Source organism: Chiloscyllium punctatum, chromosome 3 (genome assembly GCF_047496795.1).
Source record: "Chiloscyllium punctatum isolate Juve2018m chromosome 3, sChiPun1.3, whole genome shotgun sequence".
NCBI lineage: Eukaryota > Metazoa > Chordata > Chondrichthyes > Orectolobiformes > Hemiscylliidae > Chiloscyllium > Chiloscyllium punctatum.
This window is the reverse complement of record NC_092741.1, coordinates 132,486,879-132,508,626: the sequence shown is the minus strand read 5'-3', so window position 1 is coordinate 132,508,626 and position 21,748 is coordinate 132,486,879. Positions and strand designations below refer to the sequence as shown.

The 21,748-nt window shown below is 39.7% G+C and overlaps 1 protein-coding gene across 2 annotated transcripts in view; it reads left to right on the top strand.

Annotated features, from left to right (window-relative positions):
• fbxo25 (F-box protein 25) overlaps nt 1-21,748 on the top strand; it is a 43,344-nt gene that overhangs the window by 15,923 nt on the left and 5,673 nt on the right. For both annotated transcript variants that reach the window (XM_072560898.1, XM_072560905.1), the window contains exons 6-8: nt 11,407-11,591; nt 16,128-16,310; nt 20,034-20,177. In XM_072560898.1, coding sequence (XP_072416999.1) covers nt 11,407-11,591; nt 16,128-16,310; nt 20,034-20,177 — 512 coding nt within the window. The remainder of the gene's footprint in view (nt 1-11,406; nt 11,592-16,127; nt 16,311-20,033; nt 20,178-21,748) is intronic.

Sequence of the window (21,748 nt, the reverse complement as noted above, 5' to 3'; positions counted from 1 at the left end):
ACAAATGTGATCCTTCAGTCATTGCTCATGCTCATCCTCAGTTGTTGCCCTTTTACTATCAGATGAACCAGTATAACTTTGTTGGAAAACTTAATGGAATAATAAGTTATGCAACTACTTAACTGTTCCAATGTCATAATATCCCATAAATACACTTGTGGCAAAGACAAATTCAGTAAAACAGATCATCTCACATGCGGTATTTCTCCAGTCTTGGAGGAAACAACAAGAAGAGAAAATTCTGGCAGGGAGAGATGAATGGCAGCTTTCACAACCAACTTCAAAACCTCAGTGACTTAAAGCTAAACCGAAACGCTGGTTCTGTGGGAGCCTGACTCCACCCATTCATGCTCCTTCTATTGTTCTAACTTTAAACACCCCCATCAATATCCAAAGACTATTTCATTTTTAAAAACCTTTAGCTTTACGCCATTAGTACAATACAATACACATACATTACATTGACTCTAAGCATGCAAACATTCAATACCTTTGCCTTCACCAAATTTGTGACGACATGTTAGCAGTTACATTGTCTAGTTCTGCCATCTATATAATTTTCAAATTGAACAGTCTGATATTTTTATCTTTACTTTTTAACATTTTTGGAAAAAAATTAATGATCAGTAATTACAGTTGTCGCAGATGCATTATTAGCACTATAAGTGGTGAAATGTTGCAAAGTCAACACCAACCTCAAGGGATCTTCTCAATTGTGGGATATTTCTGTTGACGAATATTCAACTTTGTGAAAAATACCCAATAGGTCTTTCTATGTCTTTTTCATCTTGCAGTGACATCCACATCATTCACATTGATAGGCACCTGAAATGACTTTCCATAATTAGGTGTGACTAATGCTGGGGTTGTCAAATGTCTTCTGACATTTCTCTATCCACTGAAAGTTTGTGCACTTCAAGTCAACCAATGGAACGACCATGTTGCTAAAATTTGGTCTGATTTTCCAATTTAAAAACCACTCAGGCCCAGCAATTGTGCTACCTCCTTCTTCGATGGTCTGGGAAACTCCCCAATAACCTTTGATTGATGACCTGATGGGATTAAAAAAAAGTCCAATGATGTGGCTTCGGAATGTGACTTGGGCTTTTGTGAGTGAACTCATAGTCAGATTTATTACCAAACACACTTTCTGGAGTTGATCAAACAATTCTGATAAATACTCCAATTATTCCTTCCATGTGTGATTAAAAATCACCCAGTCGTCTATGTACACAACACAATTGGATAATCCAGAAATGACTTTGATGGTTAGTCTTTGAAGTGTTGCTGGTGCATCTTTTGATGCTAAATGGCATAACTTGAAACTGGTAAAGTCCATTTGGTGTCACAATTGCCAAGATTTCCTTCCTTTTTCTTTTTTTTTTTGGTTAAAGGTACAAAGGTATCCTTTGAGTAAGTGCCATTTAGAAATATAAGTTGCTTGTCCCACTTTCTCTACACAGCCAGAGAATAGGACGTGAATCAGATTTTGTAATGGCATTGACTTTGCAGTAATCAACAAACATTGGGTACCATTTTGGTTTTTGCATCATCACTGAGTGAGCTCTGTTCACTGCAACTTACTTCAATTGTAATGTCTTTGAGCATACTTTCAATTTCTTCGAACCTGTACCAATGTTAGATGGTTAAATCTATAACTATGTTGCTTAATTGGAACAGTTTTACATCATGTGTAATAATGTTAGTGTTTCCCAGTTTATTCCCACATATCTCTGTGTGATTGCAATAACTTCAGGTCATTTCAATTTTTCACTGAAAGGTAACTCAATTTATCTCAATTTTTAAGGACTTCTTCATTATCCAACTTAATTTGAGGGCTATCAACTTCAAACTTATCCGTGTTTGGTTCTTCACTCTGAATTGTAACAAGTACCACATTCTTTTGCTTTTCTTCCCTATCAAAATACCATTTGAGCACTGAAGTTTCCTTCTGTCTGATGTTCTTCTGACATAATTCAACTCACCCAATCTGCTTTGAATTTGATAAGACCCACAAAATCTTACTTTTATAGGTTCACTTACCACAGGTAGTATTAGTAGTTTATCTCCTCCTATCAAAACCGTGGGTGGCACAGTGGCACAGCAGTTAGCACTGCTGCCTCACAGTGCCAGAGACCCGGGTTCAGTTCCCACCTCAAGCGACTGTCTGTGTGGAGTTTGCATATTCTCCCCGTGTCTGTGTGGGTTTCCTCCGGGTGCTCCGGTTTCTTCCCAGAGTCCAAAAATGTGCAGGTTAGGTGAATTGGCCATGCTAAATTGCCCGTCGTGTTAGGTGAAGGGATAAATGTAGGGGAATGGGTCTGGGTGGATTGCGCTTCGGCAGGTCAGTGTGGACTTGTTGGGCCGAAGGGCCTGTTTCCACTCTGTAAGTAATCTTAAAAAAAAACTGAATTTTTGATTTCATGTCTGTGGGTAGTCCTCATCTAATTTTTAAAAAAATTTGAGTAACTCTTCTACAACCCTTGATATTATGTAATTGAATGGCCTCTGAAATCTAGCAGATATATCTATTATGGCCAAGTATTGATTTCCAGTTTTTGTTTTAGTGGAGTGTCCTATACAATCAATGAAGACTCTCGTAAAGGTTGCTCAAATGTTAGGAATGATGCTGGTTTTACCACTGCCAAGGTTTTCCTATTACTTGACGTTTATGACATGTCCAGCAAGATTCAACCATATCTCTGTGCAGTCTAGACCAATAAAAATGTTTTTGTTTTCCTTGCTTTCAAACGACAACCTCCTGGTAACTTATGTGCTACCTACAACATCAACTTTCTGTGACTGACTGACTGGTAATACAACTTGCTGAACTTTTGCCTGAATATGCAGTGGTCTCCATTTCCTCAGCAAGACTTCATTTTTAAGATAGCAGCATTCTATAATACACTCAGATTCTTCTTTTGTTATACAACTGCTTTTTTTTTCATTTTTGTTTTGTTGTAATTCAACTAACCTCTCTGAACTAAAAGCACTACTTTTGTCCCCCCACCTATTCTTTGTTTTTTCTCAACCATTTGATCAAATGTAGTTTCTGATAATTGGATTTCAACTTCCTTATCCTTATTCTTTGATTTTTCCTCCTGATTCAACTTGTGGCTTTGTGATCTAGTTACCTCACAGTCAGGAAAAATCCCAGGATATACTATCTATAATAGCTTAGTTACCTGATTTTTCCACTGGCTTTGCAATCACAGTAGGCATCACTTCCACCTGTGACCAAGCTGTTGTTATTCCCAAGGATAAACTGTATCTCTAAAACAGTGAATTTCTTTATTACTCCTACCACTTTTCACCGAACTGTCCAACTTCACCGTATACAATGGAACAGTACTCCTCTCACCGTGAATTCCACATATTACCACCTTTTCTGGCAATACTCCTTCCGCAGTACACATCTCCTCATCTCTCACATCAAAGATTGACTTGTTCCTGTATCTCTTAAAATTTTAACTTCTTTACCTATTTACTTATTTCAATGCAAGGGGCCGAACAGGGAAGGCAGATGAATTCTGGGCATGGTTAGGAACATGGGACTGGGATATCATAGCAATTACAGAAACGTGGCTCAGGGATAGACAGGACTGGCAACTTAATGTTTCAGGATACAAATGCTACAGGAAGGACAGAAAGGGAGGCAAGAGAGGAGGGGGAGTGGTGTTTTTGATAAGGGGTAGCAATGATAGTTGCACTGGGGGGGATATTCCTGGAAATATATCCAGGGAAGTTATTTGGGTGGAACTGAGAAATAAGGAAGGGATGATCACCTTTATTGGGATTGTAACATAGACCCCTAATAGTCAGATGGAAATTCAGAAGCAAATTTGTAAGGAGATCAGTTATCTGTAAGAATAATAGGGTGATTATGATAGGGGTCTGCCATAGTGTTAAGGGTTTAGATGGAGAGGAATTTGTCAATTGTATGTAAGAGGATTTTCTAATTCTTATTGGTATGTCCACATACTGAGAGAGTGCAAAACTTGACCTACTCTTGGGCAATAAGGCAGGGCAGGTGACTGAGACGTCAGTGGGGGAGCACTTTGGGGCTAGCGGCCATAATTCTATTAGTTTTAAAATAGTGATGGAAAAGGAAAGACCAGATCTAAAAGTTGAAGTTCTAAATTGGAGAAAGGCCAATATTGATGGTATTAGGCAAGAACTTTCAAAAGCTGATTGGGGGCAGATGTTCATAGGTAAAAGGATAGCTGGAAAATGGGAAGCCTTCAGAAATGAGACAACAAGATTCAGAGCCAGTATAATCTTGTTCGGGTGAAACGAAAGGTTGGTTGGTGTAGAGAATGCTGGATGACTAAAGAAATTGAGGGTTTGTTTAAGAAAAAGAAGGAAGTATATGTCAGGTATAGAAAGGATAGATCTAATGAAGCCTAAGAGTATAAAGACAGTAGGAGCATACTTTAAGAGGGAAATCAAGAGGGCAAAAAGGGGAATGAGATAGCTTTGGCAAATAGAGTTAAGGAGAATCCAAAAGGTTTTTATAAATACATTAAGGACAAAAGGGTAACTAGGGAGAGAATTGGGCTCCTCAAAGATCAGCAAGGCGGCCTTTGTGTGGAGCCACTGAAGATGGGGGAGATACTAAACGAGTTATTTGCATCGGTGTTTACTGTGGAAAAGGACATGGAAGATATACAATGTAGGGAACTAGATGGTGACATCTTGAAAAATATTCATATTACAGAGAAGGAAGTGTTGGATGTCTTGAAATGCATAAAAGTGGATAAATCCTCAGGACCTGATCAGCTGTACCCTAGAACTCTGGGAAGCTAGGGAAGTGATTACTGGGCCTCTGGATGAGATATTTCTATTGTCAGTAGTCACAGGTGAGGTGCCAGAAGACTGGATATTGGCTTACGTGGTGCCATTGTTTAAGAAGGGTGGTAAGGACAAGCCAGGGAACTATAGACCAGTGAGCCTGACATCAGTGGTGGGCAAGTTATTGGAGGGAATCCTGAGGGACAGGGTGTACGTGTATTTAGAAAAGCAAGGACTGATTAAGGATAGTCAACATGGCTTTGTGCATAGGAAATCATGTCTCACAAACTTGATTGATTTTTTTGAACAAGTAACAAAGAGGATTGATGAGGGCAGAGTGGTAGACGTGATCGAAATGCACTTCAGTAAGGCTTTCGATAAGGTTCCCCATGGGACACTGGTTAGCAAGATTAGATCTCATTGAATACAGGGAGAACTCGCCATTTGGATACAGAACTGGCTCAAGGGTAAAAGACAGACAGTAGTGGTGCAGGGTTGTTTTTGAGACTGGAGGCCTGTGACCAGTGGAGTGATACGAGGTTTGGTGCTGGGTCCACTACCTTTCCTCATTTTATATAAATGATTTGGATGTGAGCATATGAGGTATAGTTAGTAAGTTTGCAGATGACACCAGAATTGGAGGTGTAGTGGACAACAAAGAAGGTTACCTCTAATTACAATAGGATCTTGATCAGATGGGCCAAGAGTGGCAGATGGAGTTTAATTTGAGGTGCTGCATTTGGGAAAGCAAATCTTAGCAGGACACATACACCTTACTGGTAAGGTTCTAGGGAGTGTTGCTGACCAAAGAGACCTTGGAGTGTAGGTTCATAGCTCCTTGAAAGTAGAGTTGCAGGTAGAGAGGGCAGTGAAGAAGGTGTTTGGTATGCCTTCCTTTATTGGTCTGATTATTGAGTGCAGGTGTCGGGAGCTCATGTTTCAGCTGTACAGGACATTGGTTAGGCCACTGTTGGGATATTATGTGTAATTCTGGTCTCCTTCCTATCGGAAGGATGTTGTGAAACTTGAAAGGGTTCAGAAAAGATTTAAAAGATGTTGCCAGGGTTGGAGGATTGCAGCTGTAGGGAGAGGTTGAATAGGCTGGGGCTGTTTTCCTAGAGCGTCGGAGGCTGAGGGTTGACCTTATGGAGTTTATAAAATCATGAGGGACATGGAGAGGGTAAATAGACAAGGTATTTTCCCTGGGGTGGGGGAGTCCAGAAGTAGAGGGCATAGGTTTAGGGTGACAGGGGCAAGATGAACTTTTTCACGCAGAGGGTGGTGAGTGTGAAATGAGCTGCCAGAGGAAGTTGTGGAGGCTGGTACAATTGCAACTTGGATATATGAATAGGAAGAGTTTTTAGATGGATATGGGCCGGATGCTGGCAGGTGGGACTAGATTGGGTTGGGATATCTGGTCAGCATTGACGAGTTGGACCGAAGGGTCTGTTTCTGTGCTGTACATCTCTTACTGTATGGTACACATGAGTGAACCTTACCCATACAGGTAAATTCTTTAAACAGATCTGATATTTTCCTATTAACCAATCCTGACCAGGCTGTTCATTCTTTTGCATCTCTTTATCTTCCACTGGGATTACCTTTTACCACTTTTACAGGCCTTACTTGCTTATCCTGTTTTACCACATTTGTCTTCCCAGTGCTTTTCTTAAACCACCAACATTGCAACTTCATGTGTCCTGGTTTATTACAGTGAAAACACCCGATGATTTTTACTTCTCTACCTGCCCCCATCTAGTGTGTTTCCTTTTTAACCTGTGGTCAACTTTCTTTTCCATCTTCAATAAGATCTCCTTTTCCATTACCACGAGGAGGTCTCTTTCCCCCTGCCTCTTCCCCCTCTCTTTCTTCCCTCCCCCCCCCCCCCCCCCCATTTCTATCCCTTGCAGATTGAAATTGATGTGGAAGCCAAACTTTGGTTTATGAACAAACTCTTAATTATCTGCCATTTCTGTTGTTAATCTTTGTAGTTTTAACTCTGTTTTTCCACAGGAGTTCTCATGACTTTAGGAAGTTAATTTTTGAACTCCTCCAAAATAAGTCTCTGTAAGAGCATCACATGTCTGATCTGTTTTCAATGTCTTTATCCACCTATCAAAGTTATTTTGTTTGATCCTTTCAAACCCTTTGTAGTTTGGTCAGGTTCCCTCTTTAAACACTAGGTCATATGCACTTGAGATGGCTTTTTTTCTCCTCACCACACTTCCCAGATACCTCCTCTGACAGTGATGCAAATGCCTCACTAGCCCTACGTACCAGTTTATTTGAATCAAGAAATACCACCTGATCATAAAGGTATGGAGTCATACAGCGCGGAAACAGACCCTTTGGTCCAACCAGTCCATGCTGAATATCATCCCAAACTAAACTAGTTCCACCTGCTTGCTCCTGGCCCATATCCCTCCAAATTTCTCCTTTTCATGTAATAATCCAAATGTCTTTTAAACATTGTAATTGTACCTGCATCCATTACTTTCTCAGCAAGTTTGTTCCATGTGTGAACCACCCTATGTGTGTAAAAACAAAGTTTGCCTCATGTTTTTTTAAATGTCTCTGCTTTCACCTTAAAAAGTGCCCCCGAGTCTTGAATTCCCCCATCCTAGGGAAAATACAATTACCATTAACTCCGATCTATACCTTTCATTATTTTATAAACTACTATCAGATTGCCTCTCATTCTCCTATGTTCCAGTGAAAAACGTCCCAGTCTATCCAGCCTTTCTTTTAAAACTCGAACCTTCCATACCTGGCAACATCCTCCTAAATCTTTTCTGAACACTCTCTAGCTTGATTAATATCCTTCCTATAACCAGGCAATTGCCATTTTGATTTCTTAGCCTCTTTCTCAAATGAAATGAAAAAGGCTTCTATGTCCTTCTCCTCAAACATTGGTCACACTTGGACATATTTAAAGAGATCCCCATCACGTTTTTGACTATGATGGGTTTACTCTTCATCACTGACCTCGTCACTACTCCTGCCTTTGACCTTGCCAACTTCTGAAATTCAAAAGTTCTTTCTCCCTCTTTTCTATCTTTTTTTCTTCCCTTCTTCTAATAGGGCCATTTTGCTTCTGCTTTTGAACGTAATTCAAGCTGTTACGTTTTCTTTTCTCTTTTTTTTTCTTCACCATTCCTCAAATTCAAGCTGCTTCATTTGCAATTGAATTTTAGCCATTTCCAATTATTCTGAATACATTCTGGGCAGTTTTCAATGTTGACTTATTGCCTCAATTATTTCCTCTTTCCTCTCCAATACAGGCAACTGCAAATTCAGCTTGCTCATCAGTTCCGAAAATTTTGTCTTGCAAGTTTTTTTTATAAACTATCCATGGTGACTTCTTCCTCCCCCAAGAAGGTCTTTGCAACTGAAAGAGCAAATATTACGCAAAGCACTTCAGATTAAACCAACCAAATACAACAGCAAAAACCCAATACTCACCACTCTCTACTTTGTGTCCAATAGTCCTAAACCCAACCTGTAATTAGAGATTTTGATACTGAGAAGAGTCCCCAATTTATGAACCAGATCAAACCCCCTCAAAATATCAAGGAGATAGCCTAACTTTCTTATTTACAGGCAAGTGCAAGGTGCTGCATTCCAGATGGGATTTGATTGGTTGGACTATTCGGCTTTAAACAAAACACACACTTTTTACTCTTGCACTACAGTTAAAATACAAACAAAAAGAAAGAAAAATTGGTACAACTTGAACTCTTGGAGAACTTAACAGAATAATAGATTATTTGACTATTAAACAGCAACTGTTCCAATATGGTAACATTCCATAAACACACCCTTAGCAAAGGCAAATTCAGTAAAATAGATATCTCATGTGGTGTTTCTCTAATCCAGGAGGAAAGAACACCAAGAGAACATTCTGGCGAAGAGGGATGTATGACATCTTCCACAACTAACTTCAAAACTCCAACAACTAAAAAAACTAATCTAAATCCTTGCTACCGTGGGAGCCTGACTCCACTCGTTCATGCTACTTCTACTGTTCTAACTTTTAAAAAAAAAAATAAATCCAGGCCCTCACATTTACTACAGTCTCCTGATTTATTCTTTCTGCTACCTGACCCTTTTATAGCCACTTGTTCCTGGTAGCTTAATACACCAGAAAGATAAAATGGTACCAGTAAAGCAGATACTGTCCTTGCTGATGAAATTGGTGGTGTTTGGTATATCTGTCTTTGGGTCTTCTAATAGTTTAGATTAGATTACTTACAGTGTGGAAATAGGCCCTTCAGCCCAACAAGTCCACACCATCCTGCCAAAGCGCAACCTACCCATACCCCTACATTTACCCCTTACCTAACACTACAGGCAATTTAGCATGGCCAATTTGCCTAACCTGCAAATCTTTGGACTGTGGGAGGAAACCGGAGCACCCGGAGGAAACCCACGCAGACACTGGGAGAACGTGCAAGCTCCACACAGTCAGTCGCCTGAGGTGGGAATTGAACCCAGGTCTCTGGCGCTGTGAGGCGGCAGTGCTAACCACTGTGCCACCGTGGCTATAGTGTAGCCATACAGATAAGGAAGAACACCACTTCGACTGGGACAACACATCCACCCTAGGACAAGCCAAGCAGAGACACTCGCAAGAATTCCTGGAAGCATGGCATTCCAACTGGAACTCTATCAACAAATACATTGACTTGAATCCCATTTACCATCCCTTGAGAAAAAGAACAGGAAATGACATCATCAAGCCAAGGAAACCCAAACCTATAAATAGAAAGCAGGACACACCAGCGGTGCTTCATCCAGAGGCTCACTGAAGATGTTACCTAGTATAGTGATGAAATGTCTGAAAATGAACCTTCCAACTCAGCAAGCAAACCTACATCCATTTATATTTCACTTTTTAAAAAATCTTTTTCAGATTGATGTCTGCTGGCTTCTGCATAGCAAGCCAGATAGCTTGGCTGATGTGGTTTTGGTTTAATGGGCTTTTATTTTGTTTTGTGTTTCCTGGAGCCGTAGCAGTTTTTGTTTCTGCCTGATTTTTGTTTATAAAATTCACAAACTAGTCAGTGATTTAATGCATTAATGTGTATTCTATAGGATTGAGTTTAGCCACTTCAGTCATGAATTATCCAGTCATTGCCATAGGTTGCATTGAAATGATTGCGCGCTCTCTCTCTTGCGCATTTTCTCTCGCTCTCTCCTGTAACTATGGCAGTCTTTAGCCTTGAATTATGGATTTTATCCTTGCCTCATGACTTCTTAATTTGTAAGCAGAAATAACTTTTTTAACATGTCAAGATTATACCAAAGAATGTAAACAAAATTTAGTACATTACTTATGTAAACCTGCAACTCCCTTATCCTGCCGTACCCAAAATCAACCTTCATATGTATAGTATCCCTAGATATAGGAACAGTTACGAAACCTACACCTTTTACATCTTGCCCATCTCACCTTAATCCTATGTCCTTTAAATGGTAGGGGAATCCAAAATTAAACAAAGACCTTGGCCAGTAAATTCTTTCTTGGGTAATTGGATAATCAAAGTATGCCTCTTCTGAAAGAGGTAGCAGTTCTAAATAGTGAAGCTAAATAGTATGGTAGGTTTCATGCTATGCAAGTCCTTTTTTTTTAAGTCTCTTTAGCCTTTACTAAGGAATGAAACAACTTTTGAGAAAGTGAGGACTGCAGATGCTGGAAATGAGAGTCAAAATCTGTGGTGCTGGCAAAGCACAGTAAGTCAGGCAGCATCTGAGGAGCAGGAGTGTCAATGTTTCAGGCATAAGCCCTTCAGGAATATTTGGGGTAGTGGGGGGGGAAGCTGAGAGATAAATAGGAAGGGATTGGGGCTGGGGGGAAAGCGGGGGTGTGGAGGTAGTTAGGAAGGCGATCGGTAAATGCAGTGGAGGAGTGGTGGTGATAGGTCAGAGCGGATAGGCGGAAAGGAAGATGAAGAGGTGGAAGAAGTTAGAGGGTGGTGCTGAGTTAGAGGTTAGAGGGTTGGATCTGGGATAAGGTGAGGGGAGGGGACTTGAGGAAAATGGTGAAATCAGTGTTGATGCTTTTTTGGTTGGAGGGTCCCTAGGTGGAAGATGAGGTGTTCTTCCTCCAGACTGTAAATAGAGGTGGCTAGGATTTGGCGTGGAGGAGGCCCAGGACTTGCGTGACCTTGGTGGAGTGGGATGGGGTGTTGAAGGAAGAGTTGAAACAACTTTGCCAACTACCAAAGGTGGAACATTGTCTTCGGGCAGGTAATTATTACCAACTCAGTGTGAAATATCCCTTGGTCTGCTTAAATGAGCTGAATCATAATTGTGGGGCACTACCTTCACTCCTATCCCACCCAGCCTAATGATCCCCAAATAAAGATTTTGTTCATATTAAATCTGAAATTATTTTGCACAAACTAGTAACTGAGCTGGTGTTTGCCAAACACATCTGTAACTAGAAAAACATAAGGTTCATTCATCTCATCAGTCGATTTTAATTGGTCTGAACAAACTCAAAACTGAAACAATCATTTGTAAACCACTGCACAATCTAGGCTAGCTACAATTATATCCTTTTTTTTCTTAGTTGTATAGCATTGAAGTATGATTTTTCCGGTTCTCTTACAGTGCTTGAGGACCAACAGAATCCTCGACTAATCAAAAACCTTCTTCAGGATTTGGGTTCTGCCCTCTGTATCCTAGTCCGTGAGGTGGGAAGGTGTGTCCTTGTTGGGAACATTAACATCTGGGTTTGCCGTATAGAAACAATTCTGAATTGGCAACACCAGCTAAATAATCTGCAAATTACCAGGGTGAGCGTATTAACCTTGCATTTTTATTATTTGTTTATTTGTCTAAGTTTTGACTGTCTTGTTGATCATATCTGAGTCTTTTATGTTGATAGTTGATCAGAATGTGAGATTAACTTGAATTTGAGGCTGATCTCTTTAAACTGGTCACCACGCTGGAGTTGCTTCTGGACAAGTTAAGTGCAGTCCTGTATTTATCTGTACATTATATTGCATTCCAGAGATTTAAGGCAATGATGTCATGAATTGTTTTTTTTTTTGAACATCTGCTGGACGATAGTCCAATATATTCAACATCATCTGGCAGTGCAAAGAGAAGAAGCCGGGAAATGAGTGGAAATCATGTGGGAATCAAACCTGTGACTTAACTGATCTGTGAAGAAGTTGAATGCCCTTTTTGTTCAGCCTTGCACCAGGCAGGATATACCCGCCAGGCAGGATTTACCTGCCATGCATGTAGGCCAGATTTGGATTCTTCACTCGCCTAAGCTTTCACATTCTTATAATACAAAGTCTGGATGAGTTTGCAAGGTCTCACTTTGAAGAGAGGTGAGAAATAAAAAATATTTGTATAAGCACCAGTTTAAGGTGAGGATTTGGAGATCTGGATGTAGGAATTGCTGATTAATGGAAGGAGGTCCAGATCCCTATAAAGATTCTCTGTTTGGTTAAAAGCTTTAGTCACTGTGATAGCTCTGGAGACGCTTAAATATTTCCAATAATTTCTCACCACCCCGGTACAGTTAGTATCTTATAATTGTCATTTGCATTTTGGGCATAAAAATTAGAATACTTTTACACTTCCAAGTCTGATGCTTTGCATACAGTTTGGATGACATAAATGTTTTTAGTTGTAAGGCAGGATTGTGCACTAAGAGTATCAGGTCTGCCTGTCCCCTTTGGATCTTATTGTGGGTTGGGGATGGGGTGCAATGGTTGGAGTTTGTCTGTCCTGCCAAGACAACTATCTTAAAACAGCTTGCTGAAAGGCAACTGACTAAAGAATGCTAATATGCATAAATATCCTGGGCAATGGATAATTTTGACATGTATTTGTATGTTTACATTTGCCATTCAACTCTCGTGCTCAGCTGGAAAATCATGTGGAAAACCTCAACCTGTCATGGGAGAAAGTGGCCTCAAGGCTTCCATAATGGAAGATACCACTCCTTGTCATAGATAGATAGATCATTTTGTCTTTGGCCATACTTCTGCAAAATGGCAACTTTAAATACCTAAAAATGGAGCAATGGGAGGCTGACATCTTTCGAATGTCCATTCTGCTCTCTTCTGGTTTACCATGGATCTGGGGATAAGCAGTCAATCTGCTCTCTGGCAGTGGCTTAGTAAAAAGACATTTGGGTACATTTTCCATTGGCTGGACACTTGTTGTTGTTCCATTGTAAATTTGAGTTGTGCTTAGGGACACTGGGGAATTTCCATGGTAAGCATATTCTGAAAGAATTGCAAGTGATATTGAATTTTCCTCCTGGGCAATTTCTGTGACTGGAACCCTCCAAAATATTTCTTAAAAGTGGAAACTTCAGATGGCTCCTGAAATTAAGTAAAATAGTTACATAGGAAAAATTTTTGACTACTAAATACACAGTCTAACTTCTGAGTAATTATTAAAGAACCTGCCTTTATCTTGCAGACACATGCAAGGCACCATCTTTAAACCACTTAGTCACTACCCTATCCTTATCTATTAAGCACCCTTCCAGCACACTAATACTGAGCTTATATTCAACTGTTACTCTTTTTTGATAGAAACTGTCAAAATTGTTTAAATTTCAAATACAGCAGCTGACTCCTGTGAAAAAGGGGCATGGTTTACCTTCCTTTGACAGTTCTGTGCAATGAAAAAACTGTTGGATTGGGAATATAGCTCTACATTTCTGAAGGAGATCTGAGCGGAATCTTCTCTCAGATATACAGAACTCCCTTCTTCCCTTAAAAAGAAATGGCCAAAGTGGCAATTTACATGAAATTTCATGCAGGCCTTCGGTTTTTCTATTTTTTTTAGATTATTAGATTCCCTACAGTGTGGAACCAGGCTCTTCGGCCCAACAAGTCCACACCGACCCTCTGAAGAGTAACCCACCCAGGCCCATTACCCTCTGACTAATGCACCTAACACTATGGGCAATTTAACATGGCCAATTCACCTGACCTGCACATCTTTGGACTGTGGGAGGAAACCGAAGCACCCGGAGGAAACCTACGCAGACACTGGGAGAATGTGCGAACTCAACACGGTCACCCAAGGCTGGAATCGAACGTGGGACCCTGGTGCTGCGAGGCACTGAGCCACCGTGCCACCCCAAATTGCTTTATTGCTCACTCATGGAGTTTGGTTTGCAGGGCATCAGGTAGCCTAGCACATAAAAAAGGAGGTAGAAATGGCTTTAAATTTCTTTTTAATAGAACATAGAAAAATACAGTGCAGTACAGGCCCTTTGGCCCTCAATGTTGCGCCGATCCAAGCCACCTAACCTACACTAGCCCACTATCCTCCATATGCCTATCCAATGCCCGTTTAAATGCCCATAAAGAGGGAGAGTCCACCACTGCTACTGGCAGGGCATTCCATGAACTCATGATTCGCTGAGTAAAGAATCTACCCCTAATATCTGTCCTATACCTACCACCCCTTAATTTAAAGCTATGCCCCCTCGTAATGATGTGGGTATTACTGGTGAAGCCAGCATTTATTGCTCATCCTAATTGTCCTTGAAGGTGATTGGGTGAGCTACTTTCTTAAATTGTTCAAAAACAGGAATTGCTGATAAAACTCAGCAGGTCTGGCCATATCTGTGGCAGTTCTGACAAAGTCACCAGACTCCATGTTAACTCTGCTTTCTTCCAAATGCTGCCACACCTATTGAATTTCATCTGCAATTTTTGTTTTTGTTTTGGTCTCTAGCATCGCATTCCTTGTTTTATTTCTTAAATTTTTAGCAGTCTTGCATGGTATTGGTATATCCAGATGCATCAACAGGAAAGGAACCTTTTTAATATATATTATCAGGATGGTGTGCAATTTAGGAAGCTTTCTGATGGCATTTCCATATATCTGCTGCCTTGTTGCTCAAAGTTAACTACAAGGTTAATTATTGGAAAGTGTCATCAAAGAAACTTTAATAGAATATTGTAATGCAGTTGCAAATGCTGCTCACTGCAGTCATGTAGCAAAGATGGTGAAGGGAATTAATGTTGAAGGTGATAGGTGAGGTGTTGATCAAGTCAGCTGTTAAAGATGACAGTTAGCTTGTATTGTTGGCACTGCAATCATCCAAGCTAGTGGAGTTTATTCCATCACACACCTGACTTTGTGCCTTGCAGATGGTGGGCAAATTGGAAGGTAAATCATTTGCTTCAAAATTTCCAACCTTTGATCTGTTCTTGTGGTTGCACTCTCTATTGGTTGGTTCAATTCTGGTTCTGTCCAGTCATCATTATTCTGAATGTTAATGGTGGAAGATCCAGATGATGTTCTCTTGAATGGGTAGTTACACTCTCTTTCTTTACTGAAGGTAATCTAACAATTGCGCTATTTAAATGTTACTTGCCATTTATTAACCCAAACTTGATTGTAGTTAAAATCTTGCAACTTTTGGACATAACGCTTCAAATATTGAAGCAGCATATAAACTGAACACTGCAACTATCAGTGGAAATTGCACTTTTGACCTTTTTTATGGTAGTGGGGAAATCATTGATAAAGCCACTGTAAATGCTTAGTACCTTGAGGAAATCCCTGGGGCTGGGATGATTGGCCATCAGTAATTCATTAAATATTATTCAGACAGTGAAGATTTTTAAAAAATCCATTCATACAATTCCTTAGTGTCACACACAATTTAATGCTGTCTTGATATCAAGTGCATTTATCTCTCCCCTCTGGAATTTACTTTTTTGTCCATGTTTGGCCTAGAACTGCAATGAGGTCTGAAATAGTGTGTCGTGGCAAAATATTGGTGAGTAAGTGCTACTTGAATGCTGTCTTGAGAACAGCAAAGTTATTGGACAAGGATCCGTGTCCAATTTTCCACTTCTGATAGCTACCAATGATTCAATCATTGTAATAACTCACTGCAGTAAGTTCTGGAACACAAGTCTTCAGCTCTGCATTTGGACTATTCTCAAGACTCATAACATTTTGCTGTACTCTATGTCCTAATGATGAATGTGCATTCACAAAAGTTCTTGAGATGGAGCCAGTGTGGTTTTTGTTTGTGATTTTAGATGCATCCATAAATAACTTCTGGTTATCAAGCATTCAGTTTTCTGGCTATTTTCTCACCCAGTGGGAGAGCTGCTGAATTGCAAGAAGATTTTATATCTGCCCGGTTTTTTTCCCTTTTGTCTTTCAAGCAATATTCTCTCTCTCCCCCTCTCCAGCGTAAGCTGTAGCTGCCTTAAGGAGGTGGTGTGGTATACCCCAGTTCTGGCAGACTATAAGAGCCCTAATATATATTGCTTTCTCCAGTTTCGAATGAGGCTAATGGCAGTAACTCCCTTGTTTTGTATTTACAGCAAATGAATAACAGAACAACACTGAGTGACCTTCCACTTCACATGCAGAACAGCATCCTATATAGGTTTTCTGATGGTCTGGATATTATCAGTTTAGGTCAGGTGACTTCTACCCTGCACATGCTCAGTGAAGATAGACGTCTGTGGAAAAAACTTTGCCAGTACCATTTTGCAGAAACACAGGTAAGTCTAGCAGATGAAGTTACAAACAATCTAATAAAATACAAACACTCCATTGAAGACCTAATACTGTACATAAGTGTATAGTTTTACTTTTAAAATGCTGTTTTACTCCTAGAATATATGAAAAATGAGGATAGTAAAAGTAAAGTAGCTGCACGTAGAGTCACTACTTCAGTATTTTGCAAGTGTACATTGTCTCTGTATTTAGGATGACTCCTACTCTTAGAGTAAATGTTGGATTTCATTGTGGCACTTTGCACTCAGAACTGTGGCTGTCTTCTGTTGTCTGACTCCTCCAATTCCATCTACTTGGCACCATTCGTGGTAGGAACTCTTGTGTATTCCCTGTTCCCATGATCATGTCAAAAATGCAATTTTTTTTACCTCACTTATGGTGCAGTAATACGAGAGTCGTGATACGAGTTCAGATTATGCATTCAGAGCCGAGAGATTTGATGCTGTCCATTCACTCTTTTTAAAAGGGGTGGGGTATCCATGGCTTTTTGTGGGCTATTAATCATTCCTCTTCATTGGATAGCTAGCCACCTCTACTGGATCTGTGGTATGTATGCAAGCAACAGCATAGCTTTACATATAATAAGATTTGAGAATACTTGCAGAGTCTTAACCAGGCAAAATCAATAGACAATAGGTGCAGGAGTAGGCCATTCAGCTCTTCTAAGTAATTGATTCATTGTAAGATCATGAACAGAATGCAAAGTAAAGAAGTATGAAAAACATGAATGCTGCTTTAAACCTTAATGTTCAATATTATTTTTGATATTTTTCTTCAAGAAATGTTCGACCTTCATTTTCCCAGAGTAGGGGAGTCTAAAGCTAGAAGGCTTGGGTTTGAGGTGAGAGGGGAAAGATTTAAGAGATGTAAGGGACAACATTTTCATGCAGAGCATGGTGCGTGTATGGAATGAGCTGCCAGAGGAAATGGTGGAGGCCGGTACAATTACAATATTTAGGCATCTAGATCGATACACGAATAGGAAGGTTTTAGGGGGACATAGGCTAAATGCTGGCAAACGGGACTGGATTAATTTAGGATTTCTGGTCTGCACTGATGAGTTGGACTTAAAGGTCTGTTTCGCTGCTGTATAACTTTCTATGACTTTATAACCGAAAATTAAACTCCATTTTCCACCTGCTTTCGAATCTGAATTCTAAAATAGTAACAGTACATTGTGAATTTTCCTCACACTTTTTTTGGATTGTTTTGTCAATCACCTTGATTCAATTAACTTTGGTTGTCATGCCACATGGCTTTGGGAACAGTTTTTCATTACTACTCTGTTCAGACCCCTTATTGTTTTGGACATCTCTGTCAAGTCTTCTATCAACCTTCTCTAAAGGAAATAGTTCCACCTCTCCATTAATTCATGTAATGGAAGCCCCTATCTCTGTCTATTTGCATAATTTTTTTCTTTTCCCTTTCTAATGTCTTAACAGTTTTCCAGTTGAAACTAAACCAATGAGTTCTCATAACTTTCTTACATCTTGTACTCTGTGCTTCTGTTTACAAAGCCAAAGACTCCTTCATATCATCTTAACCTTTACCACCTACCATCTTTTTAACCTTTGTCCACCCATACCACCAGGTCCTTTTTTATATAATTTTATCCATGTATTTCATATTGCCTTTCCTCTTCTTCCAAATAAAATGTATCAAATTGTAATTTTGTGCACTAAATTTCAACTGCTACCTGGTCACCCATGTGATAAGCCCATTCCTAGTCCTTTTGAAGTCTATTGCTATCCTCACTGTTCATTATTTTGGCATCTAAATTTTGCAAGTATGTCCTCTACACTCAAGCCTAGATTTTAAAATAGGTCCGGGAGAAAGAGATGGGCCTAATATCAACCCTGAGAATCCCATCAAATACCTTGTTTCCAATTAAACCATTGCAGATTTCCATCAAAATCCAAAATCAAACAGTAGGTCTTCCAATCTATTTAAGAGTTCCTGTAACAATGGTAGTGCCCCCTATCTCTAAGTCAGAAGACCAAGTTCAAGTTCCAGAGGTGTGTCCGAACACATCTATTAAAAATCTCTCAATGCCAGGTTTATTTTGTTGTGGAGTATAAGATTATAAGACACAGAATTTATAGCAAAAGTTTACAGTGTCATACAGTGATATATTGAACAAACCTGGATTGTTAAATCTTACATCTTTTAGAATGGATTTCAGGTTTCGAATCATGAATATGTAAATTCCAGAACTACTTTTAAGTCACCTTCTTGAGAAACCTTAAGGTTTTATTTGGAAAAAAAAGTGACATCTCGGCTCAGATAATGCATTAAATGTGTGAGGTCAGTCTATCTGTATCCCATTCTTAAGTCAGACTGGTTCTATTTCCAAAGAGGAATTTACAAAATATTACATGTATTGACTGCCTGCATTGTACATTTTTTGAGCAAAGTAGAATGTATCTACAAATATAATTCTGCAAATACAAAATCACTTCATGGAATTGTGTGCATGCATGTGAGAGAGAGGGATTGCGTGCGTGCATGTGAGTGCACATGAGAGTGTGTTTGCATGTGTGAAAGCTTTGTAAAGTGTGTGTGGGCATGACCGAGTATAAACCTGTGTGGGGGGTGGTGTGTGTATGAGAGAGAGCATGTGTATTTGTGTGGGTATATGTGTGAGACTGTATAGTGTAGTGGGGTCACCTGTCGTCTGACGTGAACCCAGTATCCTGGTTGAGGCCATCCTCATGGGTACCGAACTTGGTTATTAGCCTCTGCTCAGCAACTTTGCATTGTTGCCTATCCCAAAGTCTGCCTTGGAGGATGGCCATCCGAGCTAAATATTTCTGACCACTGAAGTGCTTCCTGACTGGGAGGGAGCACCCCTATCTGTTGATTGTTGTGTGGTGTCCATTCATCTGTTGTCATAGTGTCTGTTTGTTCTCGCTAATGTACCATACCTCAGGGCATGTCACACAACAGGTGACCCCACTACACTATACACACTCAGTATTGCACACATTCCTACATACGCATACCCTCTCTCATACACATGCTCTCTCATACACACACGCGCGCACACACACATATACACCATTATAATCCATCGCACCCAAACACAATTTCCCAAGCTTTCATACACGCATGCACTCTCATGCTCGCTCTCTCTCATGCATGTACACACATGCACATCCATGAAGTGTATTTGTATTTGCAGAATTATATTTGTAGATACATTCTAGTTTTGCTCAAAAAATGCACAATGCAGGCAGTAAATGCATGTAAATTTCTGTATTCCACTTTCACACACTAATTAACTCCTGTACTTCAAGTATCTTAATTAAAACAAAGTTAATGTAAAAGCCCAACACAACTCTGTACTACAGTTGTTTTGGCTTTCTAATAGTTGTTGTTCCACTTTTGCAAGTGATCTTATCTATTTGAGTTTCTTTCTGCCTATCCAACATTACCCAAGGCTAATTATTCCACCAGCAGTCTTTTTATGAAAATTAAACTTTAAATAAGAAAACAAAACTTGGAGTGTTAACCTTGCCACTGACCATTTTCTTTTGTGGGCTTCAAATTTGCTGACAAACATGTTGGATGGCACTTTATCCATCTCCGTCTGGAAGTCCATTTACACCATGTTAGCTCCATTGCCTTCAATACTCTTTTATCTCAATTAAGAAACTTTTTTGAAGGATGAAGTTATGTCAAACTTTTGAATCTAATGTCCTTTACAGTTCTGCAGACACCTGATGCTGACTGAGAATGGCTGTGTTGACTGGAAGCTAATGTATTTCACACTACAAAAATATTGTCCAAAAAAGGAACAATATGGCGATGCCCTGCAGTTTTGTCGCCATTGCAGTATTTTGTTCTGGAAGGTAATTTTTAATTTCCATATTAAATTCGCCTGAAAATCATCTCTTATATTTTATGCTGTTTCTAATGCTTAAAAAAAACCTGTCTGTCATTTTGAGTAGCATTAACAGACTAATAAACAGTATTCTGCATGCATAAGGTTCTCACTCGCAGTCTCTTGCGCTCTCTCTTTCACTCTAGAGATGTGTCTATATGCATAATTTAGCTGGTTATTTGTATCCATTTCAAACATTAACTTTTGGTCAAATTTCATCATTTTCAAATGTTCATTATTCAGAAGTAGAGAAAATAGCTCAGGCTAATACACAATTTTATACTTGTTTTGGCATGGTAACTTTTGTGGTTTTATGCTTTAACATATACAGACAGCACAGCAGTAGCTGAGTATACCACAACAACCACAGAGAGATGTAACTGAAGAAACATAATGTAAGGTTGAATCTGGGTTACAGTGTACATGTCTTCGTCTTTAGGTTGGCTATTGTTCAGTTAATTTAAATTTTTTTTAATGGTTAATGTTTTTAGAAGTGAGTTTTGCTGCTAACTGAACAGTTTTAAATATGCTTTCTAAAAGGAAAAAAGTATCAATTTCTGCAAGAACGGAAACAGTTAAAAGTTGTGGTCACATTGACAGGCTAGGATTGAGTTCTACAGGTAGAATGATCTAGGGAAAAATGTCAAGGACCTTCAAAGATGATGGTGGTGAACACCTGGCTTAAGAGGGGTTCAGGAATGAAGTCTTCAGGCTCTTTGGGTAAGAAGGATCTGTATTTAAACAAAGCAGCTGAACCGGGCTGACCTTTAACTTCTCCACAATGACACCTAGTGGTACAAGGTGGATTTAGATGGCACCACAACAGCAGAAAGGTGAGATCTGATGGAGAGAAAACAAGGAAGAACAATTTGTAATAGAACAACGAGTAATGGAATAAAAACAGAGTGAATAGAGAAAAATAGCAAAGTGGTTAAGATGGTGTTAAAATGCATGTGTATTAATATGAGAAGTAACTGCAGACTCAAATTTCAACTTGGAATTATAATGTAATAGCCAGAGATGTAGTTTCAACTTGGATGAATGGCAACTCAAAATTCCTGCTAAAAATATATAACTGAGGGATAACGAGTTTCAAAATAATGGTAGGGACAAAAATGTCAGATAATACTCAACATTTCAGAGGCAATTTCAATGATTTTGGAGGGGGGACTAGAGCAGGTAGAGTCATAGAGCTAGGTAAAAAAATGACTGCAGATGCTGGAAACCAGAGTCTAGATTAGAATGGTGCTGGAAAAGCACAGCAGTTCAGGCAGCACCAAGGAGCAGTAAAATCGACGTTTCCGGCAAAAACCCTTCATCAAGAATACAGGCGGAGAGCCTGAAGGGTGGAGAGATAAATGAGAGGAGGATGGGGGTGGGGAGAAAGTAGTATAGTTCCAGGACATGGTTGAAGAGCTTCAAGGCAGAGGAAATGACCTGGGAGTTGCAGTGGGAGAGGGACTCCCTGAGATTCTTGTAGAGAGAGGAGGAAAACTTCTTCAAGGCAGGCATCCTTGTAAGAGAGGTCCTAGAGCTGTG